This window comes from Danio rerio, chromosome 18 (assembly GCF_049306965.1).
Source record: "Danio rerio strain Tuebingen ecotype United States chromosome 18, GRCz12tu, whole genome shotgun sequence".
NCBI classification, from domain to species: Eukaryota; Metazoa; Chordata; class Actinopteri; order Cypriniformes; family Danionidae; genus Danio; species Danio rerio.
The window spans coordinates 19,431,853-19,446,500 of record NC_133193.1 but is presented as its reverse complement, the minus strand read 5'-3'; the positions used below and the strand labels follow the sequence as shown (position 1 = coordinate 19,446,500).

Sequence of the window (14,648 nt, the reverse complement as noted above, 5' to 3'; positions counted from 1 at the left end):
CACTAACAGTACTTTTAAACACAATTTGAAAAATGTTTAGAGCTACTCTTACACTTAACTATTTTTTCTTGAATAAATATAGAATCACTATGGTATCACAGTTTAAGTCCAAAAAACATAGTAGTAGTAATGCCCAGTCAGCTAGTCTGAAAATGCAGAGCGTCGTTTATTGAGCTGTGTGGTCATCCTTCAGCCACCAGAGGGAGCTCTTACCTCACCATTTCCTGTCCTCACAACCGACCGCCTTACATAAATTGCTAATTCCAATCCTTTTTTGTAACAAATTATTAAATTAAGGTGGCAGTTTCGTGCTTTGCCGAATGAACCCCCCTGAATCTCTCATAAACATTTCCTACTTGAGCAGAACCGAGCGTTAAGACGTTTGTGACTCATTGTTAAATCACCTTAAAGTACCCTGCAGATTTCCGGTGCAATTATCTTCGCACAGCTCCGTAATTGTTATAGTCTCATTTTAACAAAGAGAACTAAATTATCGCTCCAACTTTTACATTTAATGAGCTACATTTAAAAATCACCCGTGACCTATAAAAAACAATGAATAATCAAACTCGTATTTATTAGAGATTTATTAAATCAAACAGCTAATAAAAACATTGGTTTAAGGCAGACTAGCAGCGAGCATTAGCTGCAAGATGGACATTTAAGAACAAATACAAATACGGTTACACCGTAATGTCAAAACACATGAAGTCCAGACTGTGAAGCAGTTAAGAATGTGAGAAAATCCGTACCAAAACACCTCGTTAAAAAGTCATATTCTCTCCATTTATCAACCGGAAAGACATAAATCAGCAGGTAATTCATACAAGTGTGCTCTGTGAAGGAAACCTGTGTCCACCTGCATATGTGCAATAAAGAAAATAGGATCATATTTGGCCGATTTCCGCATTAATTTCACATGAAAATGTATCGCTGGTCATATACAGTGCAAATATAAATAAAGGAAAAAATAAAACACATTAATGATTCTCTTTAATAAAGCTCTGTAACTTAAAAATCCCGATTCAATGTGACCTTTTCCAAAGTGACCTTTTGTTAGCACAACCTTTGCTAAACCGCCGTACCACAATACAGCAGGAGGACATCACTAGCTAGACTGCTAATACTACTCCATATATCAATAACAAGTCACACTAACACACCAGAGACGCAATCAATGTTCATCACCGCTAAGCCCTGGTAAGCTGATTAGAAATAAGTGTAATGGGTTTGTACTTAAGGCCAACACGAGCTCAGTCAGAAACATTCAGGGAAAACATTCAGTTGGGTCAACGAAGCACTGACCAACAAAACCCTTTCCCTGCGTTTTAACAAAGCCATCCTCGGTGTGTCCTTCCGTCCAAACGAAGGAAGCATTTTAAACGCCTCCTCTTGTGAAACTGGAAGAAATGTTTGCTCTTTTTCCGCATTTTCCAAAATCAAATCCACATTTAATTGCTTCTCTCGCTCCATGCACTGCTATGAAAACCATGCTGTGGGAAATCACAACATGGTTTCAGTCCTCTGGAGAGCCCAACCTCCAGAAAACATACATTTTGCACACTCAAATGAGAAAAGCTGTGCATGTGAAGGATTTTAAGAGAAAGTGTGTCCTGTCAGTCTTTACCCACCGTTTTATACCTCATCTTCTTGTTGTGTGTGAACATTGACAAAACACAGAGGAGGAACTGGCGGTGTGAGAGAAAAAAGGCCACAGTAAGAGCAGTAATCTGTGGTTTGCTGTGGAGAAGAAGGTTTGAGGGAAACGGAGGGACATATTGGGGTATTTAGGTAAGGCCCATATGCAGTTCCTGCTCGCCCTCAGTAAGGGCTTCAGTCATGTTGGCCCGGTCAGTCAGTTTTCTTAGCCCAGGCCAGGTCATCACTGCGTGGCCTCTGACCTGTCAGTCTCTCGATGAGCCACTCCATTGTCCGCCAAAAGCCCACTCTGTCCAGCGGATAGTTCAACCAGCCTGAGGGAGAGAAGGATGGAGACAGAGACGCAGAGGTGTCATGCAACAATGTTTATGAAGAGACTTCAATGGCAGAGGCTTGCTTGGTGCCGTAGGCAAGATGTGATGGAGAGAGGGAAAAATCTAAACAAACCACTTTAATACATTCATGAGTTAAGTGATGCACACACTATAGCAATGGAAGCAAGTCATAAAACTGGACTTCTCACGTTGTTACATAATTTATCCTTTAACCACTAAAATAAAAACATTTTAAAAATATAATAGTGGTCACATTTTACAATAAGGTTCATTACTTAATGCATTTACAAACATGTATCAAGTATGAACGATACTTGTGCAGCATTTTTTAATCAAAATTCAACATTAATCAATGCATTATTAACATCCAAATTCATGCCTGTTAACATTAGTTAATGCACTGTGAGTTACATGGACTAACAATGAACAACTGTATTTCTGTTAACTAACATTGACTAACATTGCAATAAATGTATTGTTTATTGTTTGCTCATGTTAGTAAATGCATTAAATATCATTACCTAATACAACCTTATTGTAAAGGGTTACGGTTTCATTAACTATACCAGACAGTACATAAATGTATTAATAGTTGTAAAGCATTTATAGATAGCTGTTAATGTTGATATCCTCATTTTCTATAATGACAATGAAAAGTTGCAGCTGTTGACATTAGCAAATGTGCTGTGGACTAACATCAGCATTTTATTAATAAGCTAAAGATGTATAAATGTGGGGTTACCATGACACCAATAATAATTATAATGCATATTTAAAGAAATTATGCATAGAATAACAACACAATCTCATTACAATTTGTAACTTTTTGATTTAGTGGCTAACTCATAGTGGTACTCATTCGTACATTTTAGTATGATTTGCTCATCCCCAAATGATTGTTTGCTTTAGGGGTGCTACACCTTTTTAAAATCTTACATTTTTGTACGACTGAACTTGTACAAATTCCTATGAATTAGCCACTAAACTGACAAAATGTAAAATAGTTTCATTTCTCCATGAGATCAGGCAAAGAATAAAGGCTGTCAAATTATTTTTTTATATTAATTGTAGAATGCAAAAATGTAGAAACATTTCAAAATGTTTTAAAAACACTAAACTGTACGATATTTTGAACAGTTATGATAGTCCAAATGTTGATATTGAGCACCACAAGTGATTAAAAAAAAGTATAAATAATAAAATGTAATACTGCTCATTATCAAAGTCATTACTGGTTCTCTGGATTTCCAAGCTGATTGGAAATCCAGAGAAGCAGTAATAACTTTGATTGGTTTTGTGTAAAATGTTCATTTGTGTTTTATTTTAGACATTAATAAAGACATGTCTTCAAAATTTCAAATATGATAATTTTCCTGTAGGGGATTTATTTACAAAATATAAAAAAAGATCAAGTTTTCAAAATCTAAATATTAAACACACACACCTTACATATTTCACATATTTACAAATACACATTTCAAGCCCATAGCCAGGTGGGTTCGGGTGGTTCGGAAAACCCCTCACTGACAAAGGTCCAGAATTTGTCCCATAGAAGAGCTCACTTGTCCTATTTTGACTGCTATGCCATCATAAATAGTGAAAATAACCCATAAAAAAAGGCATTCCAAGCAGAATCCTCTGTTTGCTTTCGCTTCGGTGTGACGACTTAGTTGGCCAATGCTAACAGTTACTTTCATTTTATAATCTGACGTAAAAGAAGTCATCTTTCACTACTGTATTGTTTTTAATTAGAGAAAACATTTTACAAGTAACTTTGATTCTAAATCTTGGACCTTATCCTTAAAAGAAAAGAAAAAAAGACCAATAAAAAGATATGAAGCACCAAAATCGGCCCATATTAAAGTTCATTTGAACAATATTTTGGCTATTGGTGTCGTCCATGAATTTTCAAATGTACTTTCATTTTTTTTTTACAAAAGAGGCTAGAAAAATTGTGAAGCTCTACATTAATATTATTATTATTATTATTATTATTATTATTATTATGTTTGATTTTTTTGAAACGGCCAAATTCTGGAAGGTTAAATATAAATAACAATAGTTTTTAGACTAGTTTTTAATTTAAAACTTCGACAGATTCCTATTTCTTTTCTAATTATATTTGATGTGATAAATAGGTATTTTAAAAACAAGTACACTATCGATCAAAAGTTTGGAGTCAGTGGGATTTTTAAATGTTTTAAATTAAGCTCATCCTGCTCACCAAAGGCTGCATTTATTTAATCAACAATCCAGTTCAAATTGTAAAATTATGAAATGTTTTTGCACTAAAAAATAACTATTTAGAAGTAGTTATTTAATGTAATCATTTATACCAGTGATTTTAAAAATGAATTAAAGTAATAAAAGCAATAATGACTGGAGTACTAATTTTATTTGAAACATAAAGTCATAAATAAATATTTTATAAATCAGTATTTAATTTAAAAAATACCTTTTTTTTACATTTAAATAATGCTGCTTTGATGAACAGAATTATTTTATTTAAATTACTAAATCAAAATTAATAATTAAAAAAAAAGAAAACTGACCCTAAACTTTTGATCAGTAGTGTATTGTTTTATAATTCTTTATTGTAAATCTTTAGGAAATACTTTAGGTACATCAAAAAGTGTGGTTATGTCGGCGTCAATGCCATGGTGGTTAGTCCGTCGAAACATTCACTCCGGTGCTCATGGCGACCTGAGTTTGATTCACCTCAAAGTCCTATGCCGATCCTTCCCCTCTCTCTGCTCCCCAGACTTTCCTGTCAATACTCTTTACTGTCCTGTCCAATAAAGCTAAAAACATGTGGTTATGATGACCCTCTGACAAGCTAACTCAGTTAAAAAATAAAATGCATTATTTAAATCTCATAATTAAATAAAAAATGAGGCAAATAACAGCAAAAAGGTCTACCTTTGAAGAAAAAGAACCACCCCTTTCACCAGGCTGCCTACAGGACTGCACGAAGATCTTTTTCTAAATATATTTCTAAGGCCAAAACTAGATTCATTTTAACAACCTATTTTTCATGTAAAAAGATTCCATTGTAATATACAATGAAAATATAAATATTATTATATATATTGTTATTTTAAATTACAATAACATTTGCTTTTATTGTATTTTATCAAATAAGTGACAATTTAGTATGCAAAAACATTCAAAAATACTGCATAAACATGCTGACCCCAAAATACTGAACAGCATAATGGTGTTTATAATACAAAAAATGCCGTCCACAATGAAAGAACATTCAGTAATCACATTTCCGTGAACTTCATTATTAATAAATAACAGTATAACACATGTAAACTTCAACTATTACTAATTTATGGGAAATAATACTAAAAAAACTAAACTAAAAAGCATAGAATTCAAACGACAAAGAAAAAAAATAAGCACAAGAGGATGATGTGCAAAATCAACATGACAAATCCATTCTTTTGGCTGAATGACACACTTCTCTGAAAACACACCAAGAGGAAAGAGAAACGCAGGAGAGCGAGAACAGTAAGAGGGCAAGGCAGGCAAAAAAAAAAAAAGAAAAAAAAAGGAGAGAGCAAGGACAAAAGAGCAAGACAGAAAGAAAGAGGGGAAGCACAGAGAACGGCATCAAGCAGCGGTGAGACACAGAAGCTCCTGGATGGAGACTCTCAGGGGACGGACAGAAGATCAGGCGCGAGCAGCAGAGTAATGTACACACTTACTGCTATAAATATGTAGCAGCACCCACCCCCAACCAGCCCGCCTCTACTACACACACACAGACACACATGCATTCCACAGGGCTTTGACAAGAAAACCATTTCAACTATACATGCAAAAGACATTTAGACGTTTAACACGAGAAACGTGCAGGACAAAGTTCAAAGAAGTGACACTGATATTGCAGTCATGCCAATTAATCAGACAGTTGGACATTTTGAGCCTGTATTTGCTGATCAAATGTTCTAAATACTAATCTAATATTTGCATTTCTAAAATATAAAGAACCGTGAAGTGAATGTGTGCAATTACAGTCATAGATGAGCTCTAAGGCAAACTATTTAATATAATAAATAGATAATAATAATAATAACATAAAAATATAAATAATAAATATAAATAATTGTATAATATAATGAAAAAACATAAATAATGAGAATTTGAAAATGTTTCCAATAAAGAATAAATATTGAACATATTCTAACTGAATTTTCATGATGCTACTCTACTTCATTTATTTATTTACTTTCTTTATTCACTGTATATACTGTAGACATTATATCTAAAAAAAAATCATAATATTTCAATCTGCTTTTTTTCTGTCAAAGAAATCTTTAAGAATAAAACATTTTTGACTACAGTTTACACAGCAATATCCACACAATAGCTATATTTTCATATATTGTACATGTTTAGCAACTACAGCTTATCAATATACATAATGTTTAATTTGAACAAAGCTGTGTCTTTTATTAAAATCAAAGTCTTTTATTAAACCTTACTTAGAAGACATGTAACACAATTATTATGAATTTCAATTACAATCTGTTCGTGAGCTTTTTAAATTGGGAAGGTTTGGTGGAACTCACATTAGTGAAAGGACCCAAACGTTTCAGATTTATGTCAAATATCTTAATTTTGGTTTCAAATAATAACAAATGTTTTAAAAGCTTGAAACGACGTCAAGCTCTTTCTTTTTTGAATATTATTCCAGCTTCTATGCTTACATTCGTGCTAGGAATTAAGTTCAGTTACTGTAAAATTTAAACTAAACACCAATTAAAATGGATTTTCTTTAAACTTCAGAACTAAAATGGGATTTACTGTAAACATTCTTTGTAAATAATACAGCATTTAACTGTAATATGAACTGTATTTTACTGTAGTTATGCGGTATGTTACTATATTTGGTAACATTTCAGAATAGTTTAAGATTAACTAATGTATAAGTAACACATAATTAAAATATGGAGCGTCACGGTGGCGCAGTGGGAGGCATTATCGCCTCACAGCAAGAGGGTCACTGGTTCGAGCCTCAGCAAGGTGAGTTGGCATTTCTGTGTGGAGCATGCATGTTCTCCCCGTGCTTGTGTGGGTTTCCTCCGGATGCTTAAAAGTTGTGCTCATTAACATTAGCTGATCCAGTGTGAGTTAACATCTAACGTTATTTAACTTAAATAACATTAACTAACGATAACAAAGATGAATAAATATCATAATAAATGTATCACTAATTGTTTGTTCATATTAGTAAATACATAAAAGGGCACCTGTGATAAAGATCATCTTTTGTAAGCTGTCTGGACTGAACTGTGTAGAGGTATAGTGTGTCCAATGTCATATTGGGGTGATATAAACTCAAGTCTCTTTTTTTAAATTTCCTGACATTAAAATAGGATCCAAATCCCTCCCATTTTAAGGCCCACCTCAACTTGATGTAGAAGTGCGGTTCCCCCGCCCACCAAATTGACTGACAGCCGCGTATTAAGATGTCTCCTTAGTAAAGTGTATAATCACATAAATAAGACAGGACGTGAGCAAAGCAACTGGGGTTAAAAAATCTGTTCATCTCTCTGTGATCATCAATCATCATCAGATGTGATCAAGAACGAGCTTCACAAGTTTAACATGTTTTTAAAACGTAATGAATTACAGCAATTTTACCGTCTTTACTTTATCACCACACCCTCATGTCATAAAAATGATAAAAGTAGACTCTTCAATCCCAGTTTGTGGACGTTAAATCGGGTTTATTTTGTACATTAACATAATGGATATCCATACAGCAGTGGATATTAACGTGCATCCGGTCACATTTGCATGCAAAAACAGTGCAAAATTAAACGCACGCACTGTGTGTGTCTGTGAGTGTGTGTCTTCGCATACGTGAACTTTGTAACGACATTGTGTGTGACTCATTGTTCTCATCGACTCATTAACTCCACAACAAATACATCAAATAATCATTGGGAAAGTTCTTACTGTAGTATTTCTCACAAACGTTACGCAAGATCTGCTTCCTTCATGTCTGTCACTGTGATGTTTATCTGACGCAGCCAGAGATTAAGGCACAACGAAAAACTGGCAAAATAGGTTCCCTTTAACTATTTTTTGAAGTGTTACCCTGTATTTTATTAATGCATTGTGAAAATTACTGTTTATTTTACAGTAAGGATTAATGGTGCTGTAAATGTAAATATAGTATTCTTCCAACAATTAATTTACAGTAAACTACTAGCAAACTATTTCCAGTACGTTACAGTAGATTCTACATGAAATAGTAAACTATGCAGTTTTAAAATTTTCCAAATGGTCCCACAGTGATAGAATTATTACAGTCTTATATAAGTTTTAACGTGAAAGTAGGCAACTAATCTCAAAAAACTCAAAATATCCTAATATTTCCTTCAACATGCAGGTACAATGACATTCTTCAACGCAAGAGAATATGAATACAGTAAAATAACCCAGTAGCATTTGAAAGAACCTCACACCGTTCCTGCACCATGCCACCTACCACAGCACTGTTTCCACCAATCTCTGATTATGACATCATATGGCCATCTATCGCCCTTGTCTCTCAGTATATAAGCACCACACTGTTCTTTGGTCACGTCTGTGTCAGCTCCATGTGTGTGTGTGTGTGTGTGTGTACCCACTCTCTATAGTGACCCTTTTGGTGCAGGAGGAGAGCAGAACAGCTCATCATGTTTGTTTGATTTTTCATCTTTGTCAAACCCACACCGCCCCCCACCCCCCCTTTGCGCAGGCCTATTTGTTAGCACTGACAGCAGGTTAGCATTAAATATACATGGAGGTTGTCAGCCACTGGCACACACAAAGGCGGGTCCTGGCCCCTGGGGGACTCGGGCAGGGAGGGTGGAGGAGCAGGGCTCATGCAGAGAGAGACTCCCAAGCGTGCGCGTGTGTGTATGTGCGCGGAGCCTTTCCTCTCCCTTCATCAGCGTCTCCCGGTGGGATCAGGGAGCAGCAGTGGAAAGGAAGGAGGGAGGGTCAAAAGGACCGGTCTGTGCTCTGGAGCATGCGTGCGCACACACATCTGTCGTCCACTGGGGCGCAGGGTGACGCACAAGCATCCTCGCTCCCAGAGACACACGCCGCATACTGAGTGCTCCAGCTATCATGGGAGTTTAATGCCTTTACACACACACACATTTACGAGCAAACACACACACGATCAGCTGACTTTAAAAAAGTTATTTTAACCCACTCTCTACAGCTACTGGCGATGCAGGCCACGCTTCATGGAAGAATCCTTGCCAGATACTGTAGGTTAACATGATCAGCTACATTAAAGGCTCTCAGAAGTAGTTAACCTGCCTCATCTGAATCCAATCCAAACTCTTATTGTCAAGATGCCCACAGGACTAAACGATAGTACAACCAAAAAAAGGAAAATCTGTCATCATTTGTGCACAATCATGTTATTATAAACATGAAGAACGTTTCCAGTGTATTATACAAATGATGGCTCCTGTTTACACCTGCATTTCTGCTGCTTCAACCACCAGTGGATGATGCTAAATGTAAAAGGTCTAAAATGCTTTGAACTAGTTTAACTTTAACTTGGTGTTTAAATGCCACATTGAAAGCATTTAGTTATATGTTGTACATTTTTTTATCTACAGGGTTTTCATGCTTGTTAAAAGATTTGCATATTAGCAGTCTAATTAGGTGCATAAACTAATAAGCCGTGGTCACAATGCACTTTTTGCCCCATCGACTTCCTTTCATACAATTCGAATGCAGCAGACCAGATATGCAAGCTTGTGTGAAAAGTTTTGCAGTTCGCTGTGTTAAAACCTTGAAAAATCACGTCAAGTGACTCCATGAAACCAATCAAAGATTAAAACATGACTGCTCTGTACAGAAATTTAAAACATGGACCAATCGCTCGCTTTTTTAAATGTCTAATAATCATGTTTAATCCTGCCCCTTTTCTCAGCGCCATATGACAGAATTTTACAAGCTGAAACTCTAGTGTGACCATGGCATTACTCCTTCCAAGACTTCCAACTTTGGAAAAGTGACTGACGATTAGCTGAACTTCTAGACCTGAACTCCCCAGTGCTGCAGATTTGCCTCACACAACATTAGGAAAATTAGGCCCCGTTTACACCAATACGTTTTAGTTTTAAAAACAAATAGCTACGGTTACCAGAGTTTTCGAGTTTTAAAACACTGCTGGATGGGGGAAAGCAGAGACATCTAAAAACAGATGTGATTGGGGCTGTTTCTCAATATTAAGTCTTTGTTGTAACATAATATAATATATAAATATTAAGACTTTGCAAGTTTGAAATGGAAAACAAACTCCTGATGACATGTTGGGCAAATCTTCAAAGGTAACAACGTACTTTATAGCATCATTCACATCACCCTGGCTACGCTGTTTCACTTTTCTTAGCAATAAAATGAAAACATGATTTAAGAAACTGCCTATTTTGATTTTGATATTAACAACTTAACAGACACTAAAAATGTTGTGGTATCGTGTAGCTACATGTTTATTTGACCGTTATCTTTACTGTTCGTATATTTATAGCAAAATGGAGCCTATAACATTGCTGCCTCCTTTAATTTTTACTGAAAATTTTGAAACATACCCTCTCTTTTGCTGAATATCAGTTAATTAATAATAAAAAATGGCAATCAATAATACAATAGGTTTATACAATATAGGAAATAAAGGCAAGCAGCCAGTCAAATGTGCAAAATCAGTGTATGTGGTTACATAAATTAATATATTAGCCTAACTTATCTTTGTGCTCAGCCAAAATGTGTTACCTGAGAAAAAGTAATAGATTCAAAAGACAGAAGAGTCCTTAGAGACAAGATGAATTAAAAATCACGTTCAACAACATTAGTGAGATGACATCCATCAGTAGATGCTTGATAAACTGTCTGACAAGCGCTGCTCTCACCTGGGGAGGTGTGCTCAAAGCAACCGCTGACTGCCTGGAGCTTAGACGTGCGCATATGCTTCGGCGCATGCCAGAGTGTGTGTGTGGTCACGTGATGTGACTTTTCAGCGCTGCAGTGTGAATGGAGATCTTTTCAGAAACACTAGATGAAACGGCAGTATGGATGTGGATCATTTTTCACTCTAAAACACCATTTTTACAACTAAAACATATTAGTGTATACCGGGCCCTAAAACCCTCCCACCTATGCTACACAGGTCAAACTTCTAGCTCTGTTCCGGCCTAACTATTACAGTGCTCTTCTGAGAGGCTTTTTGGCCAGGCCTATCAAACTTTTACAACTAATCCAGAATATGGCGTTGAGAGTTAACAAGCCCAAAAAAATGAAAACAACTCTTTTCATCAATCTGCACTGGCTATTAATTGCTGCTCACATCAAAATTAAAAAACAAAAAGCACTGGCTCTGCACTACTTTACTGTAATACTAGTTTATAAACTTCTGGAGCGAGCATAAGTCTGAAGGAGCTTGTGCTCTACAAGCGAACAGTGCATTGTGGATCTCTCCTAAAGATGCACAAGATCAATTTTATTGACCTTTACCTTGACTGTTCCCTGCTTCAGGAATGACCTGTTCTGATCAAATGAATCTTTTTTCAACATTTGACAGTTTCTAATCTATTTAATATATTTCTATTTCTAACCAGTAACTACAAATCTATATTTCTAGCTACAAAATCCACAACAACAAAACTTGGCTCTGTGTAGTGCCTAAGCCTAACTAGGACTGGAATTAACCATTACATCTTGATGCTCTATTGCACGGATGTCAAACTCAGTTCCTTGAGGGCCACAGCTCTGCAGTTAAGGTTTAACCCTAATTAAACACACTTGATTAAACTAATTGAGTCCTTCAGACTTGAAACCTACAGGTAAGTGCTTAAGGTTGAAGCAAGTTTGAAACTGAACTCTGCAGAGCTGCGGCCCTTCAGGAACTGAGTTTGGCACTCCTCCTCTATTGTTTCAATTCAATTCATGTACAAATTTATAGCGCTTCTTACAATAATAATTGTTCCTAAGCAGCTTCACAAAAGGTGCACATTATTAGATTACCATCAAAATCAGAGAAAGTTATAATTTTAGCTAGCTCTAAAAGTGCCCTCCCCAAAAGAAGAGTGTTGGGACAACACTGCAGAAGGAGAATTTTACAAATGACACAACAGGGTTAACTGACACTTATGATGTACACTTTTTATGTTTATATATATTTATTCTATTGCATGATGACAATTGCCATTTTGAAGCTGGACTAGCCCTTTAAGAGTGCCTATCAGTAGTGTACCTGTAGTGATGCAGTAGTAAGTCTCATGCGGCGACACATGATGGATCCGGTGGTGCTTGCGGGGCAGCACTAGGTGGCAGTCCTGCAATAGTGTGACCCAGCGTGGCAGGTCGAAGTAGGAGTGAGCCCACTTGTGGATCTGATTAGTCATGGTTACAAAAACCGCCAACGCAAAAACAAAACATTCCCAGGGGTAGGACTCTGCAAGGGCATCTGGGAAAGACAGATAGCGTAAGGGAGAGGTGTAGGGAGAGATAGAGGAATAAGAGTGGAGAGAGAGAGATAGAGAGAGAGAGAGGGGGAGAGAGAGAGAGAGAGAGAGAGAGAGAGAGAGAGAGGGAGAGAGAGAGGGAGAGGGAGAGAGAGAGAGAGAGAGAGAGAAAATTATATGCAAATTAATACGATATGCCTTAAAGTGACAAACCTCAACCCTTTAGTTAAGTACTAGCCTAACCGTCAAGCAATCACATTGACCTTATATCCCTCTGACTGATCGGATCATCAGTGATTGATATTTTAGTGGAATAAAAGTCATTCTGTGGCATCAAGTGAACGACAGGAAAATCTCAAATGGGAAAAGGGATAAATACAGTCAAGCTCCAAAAAAAAGGCCAATTAAGTGGGTCCATACAACATGTGTGATATTCCAATGCTGTGTCTCAATCAGCACCACTAGCTCCCGAAGATCTTCATCAGTAGGTTGTGTGCAAGTATTTGGGCATTGATAAGAACAGGAGCTAGGTTCACTACACATTGGGTCATGACATGAAAACATCCTCGTCATCATCAAAACTGAAATTTATAAAATACAACAAAACTTATTGTTTTCATTTATTTATTTTAATATGTTTTAAAAGAACATTATAGCTAAATATTTGATTTGCTTCATGTGCAGGCAACATTTCAACAATTAAATAATAATAAACATTTGCTAGATTTTCCCTAACTTGCCTAGCTTTGTTCGTTCATGTTAAAAATAAATAAACAATAGATTGTTTTTAGAAAAATATCTCTCATTTGTCATTAAGTTTGATGGTTTAGACCACGTGATTCATATTTTGCACTTCTGAACTTCCTTTAACGGTGCATGATGTGTATCGCTATGCCTTGAATTTCACAGTGCGGGACCTAACAGGGTGCAAAAGTTTTAGTGAACGGAAAGAATTTTGCAATTGAGACAGCACTTAAAATTGCTGCCAACCTGGTTAGTGAATTGACTACTAAACAAGGGTGCCGATTGAGACGAACCCCAAGTTCTAAATTCAACAGCAGCTAATGCTTACTTTTGTACTAGTCATTTAATTTAAAAATAAACAAATCCTTGTGGATTTTAATAACTACATCTGCGTCTCTTTTTTTGGAGGCTGCTACTGTCCTCCGGAGGTCACATTTTCAGCCAGGCTTTCATACACTGAGGTAGCCTTCATGACTGAAGTTACATGTGTTTTTTTCTGCCAAGGCCACCCGGGGTGCCGAAATATAATTGGGTAAACTGGCAGAGGGCTGGGTTACACAGACCAAAACAATGCATTGCTTTTCAGATAAACAAGTATGTTCATTTAGCATGTTTTTTAATATCTGCTAACACTGGTATTTTTCTGCTTTATATTTTTAGCTTCGATCATATAAAAAAAAAAAAAAATGATGCACTCAAGACATTAAACTACACTTCTCCTCTGCTTTTATAAAGAGGAAAGAAATCCACAGGTTTGGAATAACATGAGTTAAAAAGATGACAATTAATTTTTTTTTGGCTGAGCTGTTCCTGTAACCCATGCAGGGTACAAATGGAACTGGGAACATTTTACCCTTTTCAAACCATATCCTCATTCGTCGATTTCCCAATTTTGAGGTATTTTAAGATGAATGTGGGACACATTGACGGCTCCAGGACAAGGAGTCTCACTCGGGTCACACTCATTGATTCTAAAATAGTCACGCTGACTCACTTTCACCACACGATGGAAAAGTGAGTGGATGTATGCAAGTGTGTGTGTGTGTGTGTGTGTGTGTGTACCTGGTGGGTAGGAGAGGAATTTATAGGCCATGTGGGCCAGAGGCAGGATGGTGATCATGCAGTTGTCTCCATTAGTCTCTATGAAGTCATGCCGTGTGATAGCCGTCGGATCAATGTGATGCTCCCGGAATGGGCGAATAAATGCCTGAATGGAAAGAGAGAGGTAAAGAGAGATGGGGGAGCAGAGGGAAGGGAGGTTAAGGTTCAATTGAAAAAAAAAATGGGTAGGGGTGTCTGGGACTGTGATTTAGATCCATTACCCAGTGGTAATGAATGGGTACGTCTATGATAAAGACAGTGCAGGGTCAGAATAGAAGCTACTGTACAGTTGTTTTAGTGCTACATACTGGATGTGCAGTTT

At 36.5% G+C, this 14,648-nt stretch overlaps 1 protein-coding gene across 3 annotated transcripts in view; it reads right to left on the bottom strand.

Annotated features, from left to right (window-relative positions):
- Window positions 1–569: 569 nt before the first annotated feature.
- The window catches only part of si:ch211-212o1.2, a 60,073-nt gene continuing 45,994 nt past the window's right edge, over window positions 570–14,648 (bottom strand). For 2 of the 3 annotated variants that reach the window (XM_005159088.6, XM_005159087.6), the window contains exons 5-7: window positions 14,288–14,432; window positions 12,271–12,483; window positions 570–1,973 (exon numbers count right to left, since the gene is read on the bottom strand). In XM_005159088.6, the coding sequence (XP_005159145.1) occupies window positions 1,852–1,973; window positions 12,271–12,483; window positions 14,288–14,432 (480 nt within the window). In that variant the 3' untranslated portion in view covers window positions 570–1,851. The remainder of the gene's footprint in view (window positions 1,974–12,270; window positions 12,484–14,287; window positions 14,433–14,648) is intronic. The other variant, NM_001080164.1, reaches the window with a different exon arrangement.